Source organism: Lineus longissimus, chromosome 17 (assembly GCF_910592395.1).
Source record: "Lineus longissimus chromosome 17, tnLinLong1.2, whole genome shotgun sequence".
NCBI lineage: Eukaryota > Metazoa > Nemertea > Pilidiophora > Heteronemertea > Lineidae > Lineus > Lineus longissimus.
In genome coordinates this window covers 9,569,209-9,580,340 of record NC_088324.1, presented here as the reverse complement: position 1 = coordinate 9,580,340, position 11,132 = coordinate 9,569,209, and the positions used below count along the sequence as shown (strand labels likewise).

Below are 11,132 nucleotides of genomic sequence, written 5' to 3'. Positions count from 1 at the left end.
CAGGGACCAGAGTTAGGCCCGGAAGAATTTCCAAGCCCTGCAGAGTCGCAGAACCCTTAGCGCAGCAACCCAATGAAGAGAAGCTGTTTAGGGAAAATATGACCCAAATCCCTTCAAGCAGTGAGACACCACTTCGGGGAACAAGTGTGATGGTCTAAGATAAATTTCAAAAAAGTTTAAAATTTCCCATGGTTTATTGGACATTTTGATCTTTTCTTGTAATGATACCTCTTCTATGGTATGATATTTAGAAGTATCTAAGAGAAGATGTCATAATATTAAAAAAAACTTCTCATGTATCCAGATTTGAAAAGTTACATTTTCTTAATAAATTAAACGATTCTTTTGATGTGATGTTCCTGATATTTGTGCTTAACCTGGCCTGGTTGTGTCATCTCTCTCACCATGCTGCCAACACAGTGGAGCAGCCAGGACTGACTCGGCCTGGCTGTGACCGTCTCGTCTCTCTCACCATGTAGACAACTTGGCAGAGCAGCCAACAAGACTGATGTGGCCTGGCTATGACTGTCTCATCTCTCTCATCATGTTGTCAACACGGTGGATTAGCCAGGACTGATTCGGCCTGACTGTGACGGTCTCATCTCTCTCACCATGTTGACAACTTGGCAGAGCAGCCAACAAGACTGATGTGGCCTGGCTGTGACTGTCTCATCTCTCTCATCATGTTGTCAACACGGTCGAGCAGCCAGGACTGATTAATTTGGCCTGGCTGTGACTGTCTCATATCTCTCACCACGTTGACCTGGCCTGGTTGTGACCGTCTCATCTCTCTCACCATGCTGTCAACACAGTGGAGCAGTCAGGACTGACTCGGCCTGGCTGTAACCGTCTCGTCTCACTCACCATGTTGATAACTTGGCAGAGCAGCAAAGACTGATTTGGCCCGGCTGTGACTGTCTCATCTCTCTAACCATGTTGCCACCACGGTGGAGCAGCAAAGACTGATTCGGCCTGGCTGTGACTGCATCATCTCTCTCACCATGTTGACAACTTGGCAGAGCAGCCAACAAGACTGATGTGGCCTGGCTGTGACTGTCTCATCTCTCTCATCATGTTTTCAACACGGTGGATTAGCCAGGACTGATTCGGCCTGGCTGTGACCGTTCCTTCTGTCTCATCATGCTCTCAACACGGTGGAGCAGCCAGGACTGATTCGGCCTGACTGTGACCGTCTCATCTCTCTCATCATGATGGCAACACAGTGCAGCAGCCAGGACCGATTTGGCCCGGCTGTGACCGTCTCATCTCTCTCACCATGCTATCAACACGGGTCGGGCAGGCAGGACTGATTCGGCCTCGCTGTGACCGTCTCATCTTTCTCACCATGTTGGCAACACAGTGGAGCAGCCAGGACTGATTCGGCCTCGCTGTGACCGTCTCATCTCTCTCACCATGTTGGCAACACAGTGGAGCAGCCAGGACTGATTTGGCCTAGCTGTGACCGTCTCATCTCTCTCACCATGCTGTCAACACAGTGGAGCAGCCAGGACTGATTCGGCCTGGCTGTGACCGTTCCTCTGTCTCATCATGATGGCAACACAGTGCAGCAGCCAGGACCGATTTGGCCCGGCTGTGACCGTCTCATCTCTCTCTACCATGCTGTCAACACGGTCGGGCAGCCAAGACTGATGCGGCCTGGCTGTGACTGTCTCATCTCTCTCCTTATCTTGTCTCTCTACCATGCTATCAACACGGGTCGGGCAGGAAGGACTGATTCGGCCTCGCTGCGACCGTTTCATCTTTCTCACCATGTTGGCAACACAGTGCAGCAGCCAGGACCGATTTGGCCCGGCTGTGACCGTCTCATCTCTCTCACCATGCTATCAACACGGGTCGGGCAGGCAGGACTGATTCGGCCTCGCTGTGACCGTCTCATCTTTCTCACCATGTTGGCAACACAGTGGAGCAGCCAGGACTGATTCGGCCTCGCTGTGACCGTCTCATTTCTCTCACCATGTTGGCAACACAGTGGAGCAGCCAGGACTGATTTGGCCTAGCTGTGACCGTCTCATCTCTCTCACCATGCTGTCAACACAGTGGAGCAGCCAGGACTGATTTGGCCTAGCTGTGACCGTCTCATCTCTCTTACCATGCTGTCAACACAGTGGAGCAGCCAGGACTGATTCGGCCTGGCTGTGACCGTTCCTTCTGTCTCATCACGATGGCAACACAGTGCAGCAGCCAGGACCGATTTGGCCCGGCTGTGACCGTCTCATCTCTCTCTACCATGCTGTCAACACGGTCGGGCAGCCAAGACTGATGCGGCCTGGCTGCGACTGTCTCATCTCTCTCATTATCTTGTCAACACGGTGGTGCAGCAAGGGCTGATTCGGCCTGGCTGAGACCGTCTCATCTCTCTCACCATGTTGGCAACTTGACAGAGCAGCCAAGACTGATGTGGCCTGGCTGTGACTGTCTCATCTCTCTCATCATGTTGTCAACACGGTGGTGCAGCAAGAGCTGATGCGGCCTGGCTTTTGACCGTCTCATCTCTCTCCGCATGTTGCAAACACGGTGGAGCAGCCTGGACTGATTCGGCCTGGCTGTGACCGTCTCATCTCGCTCATCATGTTGCCAACACGGTGGAGCAGCAAAGACTGATCTGGCCTGGATGTGACGGTCTCATCTCTCTCACCATGTTTGCAACACGGTGGAGCAGCAAGGGCTGATTCGGACTGGCTGTGACCGTCTCATCTCTCTCACCTTGTCAACACGGTCGAGCAACCAGGACTGATTCGGCCCGACTGTGACTCTTTCATCTCTCTCACCATGTTGACAACTTGGCAGAGCAGCCAAGACTGATGTGGCCTAGCTGTGACTGTCTCATCTCTCTATCATGTTGTCAGCACGGTGGAGCAGCCATGACTGTCAAACAGAGCTTGTACTTACATAACAGTATAAAACTAAAATTAATATAATATATATATATATAAAACCGTCATCGGATGCGCATTCGATATGCCACCAGATCCTTTACCGTCAATTTCTTTACCGTCATCGGATGCGCATCTGATATGCCACGAGATCCTTCACCGTCAATTCCTTTACCGTCTTCGGATGCGCATCCGATATGCCACGAGATCCTTCACCGTCAATTCCTATACCGTCATTGGATGCCACCAGATTTTTTGTAACTTCACCGTCAATTCCTCATTGGATAGATACCACCAATGTAACTTCACCGTCAATTCCTATACCGTCATTGGATGCCACCAGATTTTTTGTACCACCGTCAATTCCTTTACCGTCATTGGATGCCACCAGATTTGTTGTCGTTGTAAAGGTTTCGGGGATACGACCAATGCATGCAAGCACCGTCGGCGGAACCCCAAACCAACCTCTCGATCTATCCGTACCGCGCCACTAGACTGTCAGCGCTCACGGACTCCGGACCTCCAGACTTTAGAGACCGAGCTTTTCTTTACCTTACAAATACTATATACTCGGCGCCTCACTTATATGTGTTGTTTTTTTCACATACATTGAATCTCGTGGTTTACGGAAAAGTAGGCCTAAAATGTTATAGTGTCTAAAAACAATATTCAGTTAATGGAATTACACTTTTTTCCATTACTGCTTGCTTGATATTGCCCTATCAACTTTTTCATGAATCAATTTTGAGCATTATGTTTACAACGTAGTTATTATAGCACGAAATATGAGTCTAAAATGCCAAATACTTGCAACTATTATGTTAATCACGGAAATCTTAGTGTACTAATTGCTCGCTATAAGCTAGGTTATTGCGCCCCTAAACCACCGTACTGACAACGCTACCTCCCCGGAACTCAAACTTTAACGTGAGTTAATTGTAATCTTACTCTCTATATGCCAAAGTGATTTACCTAGGAATACAGTTGAACTTCACTGAAAACTAATGATGTGTTGATGAGTTCAATGAATCCTTCGATTCATTTGGTTTTCTTGGCGAACTGACGTCCGACAATCAATGACCCGTTGACGTGTACCTGCAATACGCCATTGCAGTGGTGTGTAAACATATCTATTTTTGGACGAAACTCAGTCCCTCACAAACTTTGGTCGATTTCGCCAGTGATGACACTGCTTCTAGGCTGTACCACAGCACTTTAAGCTGTGGCAGCGCCAAGCAAGAGTCAAGGCAAATGTCCGCTGCCAGCCACTGCTGTATCAACCCCCTCACCCCCCTCACCCCCCTCACCCCCCCCCCCCCCCCCCCGGCCCCATCATCAGATTAGGACATGGATTGAAATGCCGGTCACTGACATCTTAGGCCATATCACATTTATTTACATAGGCCTAAATATAAAGGAAGTCGATCTTTGCCAAGGGAAATGTTATTTATTATTGACTGCAAATGATAGGCACCAATTTAATGAGTAGCTACACCACATGTTTAGACTGACCTTATTTGGGTTGTGGAGACCCTATAGGCCTAGTCCAAAACAATTAAGCCTTGTCTTGCAATGTTTTAAAAAAACTTCTGTTCTTATCTTTCAGAGAGAGAAGTGAGATGGACCCATCATACTGGGTTACTGACGAGCCAAAGGAAAAATCAAGAAAGGGAGCAACGGTGAGCAAAGAAGGAGCCAAGAAGCTTCAGGCCAGGGAAGAAAAGAAGTCGTCGGCGAGGTTAGAAACCAAATCAGTAGGAAGAGAAGAGAATAAGACATTGGCAACTGAGGAAAAGAAAACACTGACTGGAAAGGAAGGGAAGAACACTTTTGCAAAAGCGGAAACAAAATCACCCGAAAGGGTTCAACTCCCGGTTGAAAATAAAGTTACTGTGAAGGAGGAAAGGAAAGCAGCTGTGAAAGTGTTAGATGCGTCTTATTGGGTGTCTGGGGATTCAGACACAACTAATTCCACACAGCCGACAGTTGCAAAAAAACTCATTTGTGAAAGTGTAAATGACACTGTCGATCGTGCAGATTTGCCTGAATCTGCTCCGCCAAAAGCTGTAGATTCAAACTCGGACACTGTCACATCTATTATTCAAAAAACATCTGCAGTCATAACGCCAAAAGGAGCAACACATTCAAAATCAAGAACGAACGAAGTGTATAACATTGTTAAAATGGAGCGAGATAATCAAATGTCTGGACCCAGTCTCGATGAGAATCAACTTAAAACATTTGAAAAATATCGTAACTCTTATGAAAGTGACCATGAATGGAACCTGCGTAAAGCATTTATCGTGGCCCATCACAACCAACTGCCAGAAAATCAGTTGATTTGTTTAGCAAATTGTTTCATTAATTCTGATATATATGGTGCAACGTATCCCCCCGCTGTTATGAAGAGGTTGTGTATTTTGAAAGAGGATCTTGGCGGGATCGTTGTAGAGTTGGAAGAGAGGAACCGCGCCATGCAGCAGGCGAAGGAAGTCAAGTTTGTAAAAGCTTCGGATTCAGAGCACACGGAGAAATGTTCAGGCAGTGACCATGGCCACCCCTCCCACCATCATTTCCATCATAGTTTGCAGCACTCACCTCATCACCACCATCACTCGTCTCATTCTGACCATAAATGCAGCTCCTCGGAGTCCTCGTCATCAGCGCATAACCAAAAACATGAACATGCTGAATCTGAAAAGCTTGGCAGTTTTGAACAAGCTCTATTGTCTGGCTCAAATCCTCTAAAGCGTAAGCGGACAATGTCTGCCTCGGACCATGATTCAAAGCCAAAAGTGATGACTTTCCTTAAATCAGACGCGGCCTACAGTAGTACAGACAACGTCAACCAGCCGAGTGCATCACTAGGGGCCCCACCAGAACATTCAAGTGGCTACAAAGCTGCCATGAAAAACTTTGAAACTGCTGTCGGGAAACATGTGCAACCTCATGGGGAGATGGATGTGAAATATGCTGGGTTGCGTACAAAGATCTTAGAGATGATCGAACAGAAGGTTAAACGGAACAATTCAATTGAATTTATTCAGTACTGTTTAGATAAGGTTAAGATGGTACCAATGACCCTGTTTGTTCCGGTAGTTGGTGGGCAGCATTGTGAATTGCAAATAGATTCCATTGTTGTTGCGACAGGGGAAGGAACAAAAAAGAAGATTGCGAAGCATAATGCTTGGGATAATGCACTTGAGAAGCTGAAGAAGCCATATTTTCAAATCGTTAGCATCAACCCAGAGAAAAAAGAGCTTCAGGCATCTGATACTCCGTTTGGTAATGTACCTGAAGTCATCGCCGCTGAGACTCCTGCTGTTTTGACCAAGTGTGGTTTGGAAGAAGTCGCAACTCGTGGTATGAAGCGTTTGCACCCAGATATGAACGTCTTGCAAAATTTCATCATCATTGAACCAATGAAGCCAAAATTTAACACTATAACAGCTCTGGCCACTGTCAGCTGTAGTGCCGCTTTCAGTAAAATGAAACTGGTGTTTGATCATCGGGAGCATAATGGGGAGCACTGGTGCCGTGTTCTGCTCGAGCATGAGGTGTTGTCCGATATGCCAGGACCAACCAGCAAGGACGCAAAAAATGCAGCCGCAGAGAAAGCATTGGAGAAATTGCGACAGTACTGCTATACAATCAAGACGAAGAAAAACGAAGACACTGAGGAATCTGCATTGTCCAGAGAGGAGGTACTGGGTGAAATTGCTAAATCGGAAGAAAAAATCGATTCTGGTATTGGGAACAAACTTCTCAAGATGATGGGTTGGAGTGGTGGAGGCATTGGTAAAAAGGGGACAGGAATTGAAGAACCCGTAAAAGCGGATGCGGGTGTGATCAATCGCCAGGGACTTGGCCTATCGAAAGAACAAGGGATAACGCAAAGTTTTATCAAATGTGTCCGTGACGTTATCAGTGACTATGCAAAATCAGGGCGTCAGGACGATATGAAATTCTCACCTAGCTTCTCGAATGAAGAGCGGGCTGTCATTCATAAGGAGTGTCGTAAATATGGTCTGAAAACCCGCAGCCATGGTAGACGTAATGATGATCGGTATCTGGTGGTTTCGCGGAAGCGTACCGCGAATGAATTGATCAGCCATATCATGGACAGTGGTGGATCAACAAGTAAATATGAACTGATTCCGCCTGGGTCTCACCAACCAGACATGGATCCTGATGAAACTTGGTAGATGTGGGAGCCTAATGTACCTAAGTAATTGATTGGTGAAGGTACACCTCGGTGAATGTACACCTCGGTGAATGTACACCTCGTTGAATGGCATTCTTTGTCCTTCGAATGAGACGTGAAACCAAGGTTTCTTGTAACTTTTGCCTCTGCCGGGGCAAGCAAAAGACGTCACCTAGTGAGAGTTAAATCGATTTTCAGTCTTCATTAGTATAGTAGCTTTAGTACTATGTATACCATTAAGATTTTTAAAATGTATGCTGGTTTCACAGGTTTCTGATTGAGGGAGGACATGTCGCCACCCTGAGACTTGAAAAATGGCCAAATGATGGGGTCGGTTGGACACACTGTATGTTAACTACAGTTTCCAAATGTTATTCCAGTAGTGTGGCATGCACTGTAACCATTTAGTTGTTGGTTGAGCATAGGCATCACCAATTTGTAAAAGTAAACCCAGCCTTACCGGCTCCAGAGGTCACAAGAGGGAATGACAGATCTGGAAAGATAATTTCTCCTGATGATTTCAGAAGTGCATCAGTTTATTTGTTGCATGCTTATTGTACATGATTTTGTTAATATGCGGCACAGCAAGTCCACTGGACACCATTTTCTTCTCAATGTCACTATGACCATGTAATAAATCATGACGAATTTATTCAAACAGCATTTTTATTTTTCTTGAAGAACAGCACATTGGCTACTATACAGTGACAGTCTTACTGATGACAGTGCATTGCTCACATTGTGACTGTATGAGGACAGTGCATTGCTCTCGTGACTGGTAACAGTGCATAGCTCACATTGTGACTGTATGAGGACAGTGCATTGCTCTCGTGACTGGTAACAGTGCATCATTCACATTGTGACTGTATGAGGACAGTGCATTGCTCACATTGTAACTGCATGAGGACAGTGCATTGCTCATTGTGACTGAGGACAGTGCATTGCTTACATTATGACTGATGATAGTGCATAGCTCACATTATGACTGCATGAGGACAGTGCATTGCTCATTGTGACTGATGACAGTGCATCGCTCACATTGTGACTGCATGAGGATAGTGCATTGCTCACATTAAGACTGATGGCAGTGCATCGCTCACATTGTGGCTGTATGAGGACAGTGCATTGCTCATTATGACTGAGGACAGTGTATAGCTCACATTATGACTAAGGAGTATGAGACTAAGGCTATCGCATTTGGCTCTTAATTATCATGCTTTGCAAGCCTGTTGTGACAACACCCAGGCCATATTGAGCATGGAAGCACTTGGCTGTGACTCTTGACTGCAGTCCGAAGTGCCAAGAGAACTCAATATCTTGTTCAAGACAAGTACACTTGGCAGTTTATGATAGACACATGGTTATCAAGGTTTATTCGTTGAAACCAAAACCCAGTCATCTGGACTCGTGCCTTTGCATCATTACTATCGGGAGCCACCATATTGGTGAGTGATTTAGCGATTAAAATGGTGCCCTGGATGTCCCTAACAATTCCCATCCCTCACAAACTGGGATAAACTTAACGATACTGTACACTGGTTCAGAGTGCCAATATCACTTTAATGGCAGGCCTGCATCTCATCTTCAATGTTGTCTCATACAGAATCTTAGTGAAGGAAGTACAGAAAATTCTAATTGCCTTTGCAGGGATTGGGGACATCCATCTGACAAGGACCAAGTTTCTTATCACACCATTTTGATGGTGCCTTAAACAAATGTTGAATACAGCAGGACAGTTGGAAGCTCAGGGAAATAAATCAATATCACCCTCAGACAATTCCACTCCTGGTGTTCACCTTCAATTTCCATCATGGCATTGGAAATGTATCTAGCAACAAACCAAACAATTCTTCAAATTCTTTATCTATATTTTTATTTCAAATAAAACTGTACAAAACACACATAGAAGATCTATGAACAGCGAAAAAGGAAACACTTGCGTTGTTATGGAAATGTGCAGGACAAGCAAGTCAAAAGATGTCCACATCAACGCTTGAAAAATTGCAGTTTTTGTGGCCGATGTGTCAAAGATTTTCCTTATGAGATAGTTTCCATTGAATAAAGCATGGAGACACAGTATGTCAGGTAACTTTTCAGGGCTCATCAGGTCAACTTATCAGAAAAACAACATGTTTTGAAGGACGACAGTCACAAATTCTGAGTGTCATCATTTGAAACTGATGACATAACATCATCAGCTGTTAGCGATGTCGTTACAATGTTTGTATGGGCTTTGAAGAGGTACCTGACTTGCTGCGCTGGAGAGGTTGATAATGAAATTCGCTCCACCCGTTGCGATTGGGACTGATTGTAAAGCAAATCAAAATGGGGCATCTAATGGCACAACTTGCCAAGATCTCATTGAAGCTAATGAAAGAATTTTACTTCTTTGAACATATTGACTGACACTGAGCAAAATTGATCTATAGCGAGGCCAAAAATGGCATATTTACTCAATGGTTTTCGATACAGGTCTCTTTTAGTCCATTCATTTCCATCTGGGATGGAGATCTTAACAGCTGCTACATAGATTCCTCGGGAAGGTGATAATAAGCGTCAAATGTTCATGATTTTAAGCTCGTGCCGCTGCTTTTACTTGTGCCTGCTGAAACTGGTGCTGCATCTTTGTGAGATTTTCCCGGTGAGCCTCCTGTTTCTTCTCAAGCTCTTTTATCGTGTTATCATGACGTTTTCTGAAGGAGAAGACAAAATCACTGTCATTTGGTCTATAAATTTACTCTAATCTGTAGGACTACAAGGAGGAATTAACCTTGCCCGATTATCTAATCCAATCTGATGCAAGCGAAATTGTCTTTATTTAGAGCAAACACCTAACACCTATGACCAACAGATGGCAGACAATGATCAAAGAGGTAACTGTTAGAACTCACATCTCTCCATTGATGTAGTCTATTCTTTTCTGTACGTTTGACTTGGCTTCGACAATATCCTGCTTGATTAACACCGGTCCGATCATTTTGAACACATTGGCATCCTCTGTTAATACATCTAATTCCTGAATATAAAGACAAATCGTGAATGGTTTTTGAGTAAAGAATGTACAGTATGGGGTCAAAATATTTTTCAGCATTTGATCCCCTGCCTGCTGTCTATAATGCTCATGCAAATAATCCATAAAATTGAGCCCATACTCGTACTAGGCAAAAGTACGACCAGCTACTTACATTTTTCACCATTGTATTTTCATTGATCTGCGCTTCAAGTTGTTGCCGCGTTGTCAAGTACTTTTGATAGTCTGTAATTGAGAAAAGAAACAATATCCTCAATTTTTCCGCCAAGAAAATGTACATAGTAACGTACCCAGTAGGCCAGTTTAAAGGTTCTAGTGTTATGAACAACCAGCTCTACTATATGAAGCCGATGGCACAACAATCATCAGATTCAACTGATCCCTTTCATTTAGTCTCACAGCAGTCACACCGACTACCACACTATCGACTTCTGTCACTATCAGCAAAATCCAGCCCGGCGGACAGTCGACCGTGCAGGTGTGTTGTGATTGAGTGATTGTTCATTTGTTAAATCAAAATCCTGCGACGTCGCAACAATAACAAATTTCTTTCTTTTCTTTGTCCTTCCCGTACCGACCATGCACCACTTTTCAGTACAGTTCCTTCTCTGGTTTCAAAACATTTCAGGTCATCCCTAATGTCGAGGGTTTGTGACAGTATAACATGTATAACGATCTCAGCAATGTCAATTAATAAGAAGTGCGCTTGCGCAAATGAGGCAAGCAGAGTTGAGCCTTTCAAAAATTACATTTCAAAAGCCCCTGTCGATGAGCCAGAGCAATACAAATGGCTACTTTTGTGTTTCATACATGAAATAAGACAACGTCTATCAGGAAATATTAGAGTGATGAAAATATTTAGTACCTTTCTGGACTATTTTGTACTTTTCAAGCTCATTTTGGAGTCTTTTCTGCAACCCTTCAGCCATCTTGGAATCTCTGTGCCTAGCCGAAGCAATTTTGTTTGAGGCCTTCTGATTGGTTCAAATTCTCTAATTGATAT

At 44.8% G+C, this 11,132-nt stretch overlaps 2 protein-coding genes across 2 annotated transcripts; one reads left to right on the top strand and one right to left on the bottom strand.

Moving 5' to 3' along the window:
- Window positions 1–3,738: 3,738 nt before the first annotated feature.
- LOC135501779 (uncharacterized) lies at window positions 3,739–7,739 on the top strand. Its single transcript, XM_064794083.1, has 2 exons — window positions 3,739–3,821; window positions 4,501–7,739. Exon 2 carries the CDS (start codon window positions 4,514–4,516, stop codon window positions 7,097–7,099), a length of 2,586 nt encoding a protein of 861 aa, XP_064650153.1. The 5' UTR covers window positions 3,739–3,821; window positions 4,501–4,513; the 3' UTR covers window positions 7,100–7,739.
- Window positions 7,740–8,954: 1,215 nt separating this feature from the next.
- On the bottom strand, window positions 8,955–11,088 carry LOC135501193 (prefoldin subunit 6-like). Its single transcript, XM_064793114.1, has 4 exons — window positions 10,995–11,088; window positions 10,284–10,354; window positions 9,990–10,114; window positions 8,955–9,791 (listed from the first exon to the last, which is right to left on the bottom strand). Exons 1-4 carry the CDS (start codon window positions 11,056–11,058, stop codon window positions 9,671–9,673), a joined length of 381 nt encoding a protein of 126 aa, XP_064649184.1. The 5' UTR covers window positions 11,059–11,088; the 3' UTR covers window positions 8,955–9,670.
- Window positions 11,089–11,132: the final 44 nt, after the last annotated feature.

Coding starts and splice junctions, on each gene's coding strand:
- LOC135501779 (XM_064794083.1), top strand. CDS start 4,514: ATGGACCCATCATACTGGGTTACTGACGAGCCAAAGGAAAAATCAAGA.
- LOC135501193 (XM_064793114.1), bottom strand. CDS start 11,058: ATGGCTGAAGGGTTGCAGAAAAGACTCCAAAATGAGCTTGAAAAGTAC. Junction 10,355..10,994: donor GTACAAAATAGTCCAGAAAG/GTACTAAATATT, acceptor TCTCAATTACAG/ACTATCAAAAGTACTTGACA. Junction 10,115..10,283: donor AAAATACAATGGTGAAAAAT/GTAAGTAGCTGG, acceptor CTTTATATTCAG/GAATTAGATGTATTAACAGA.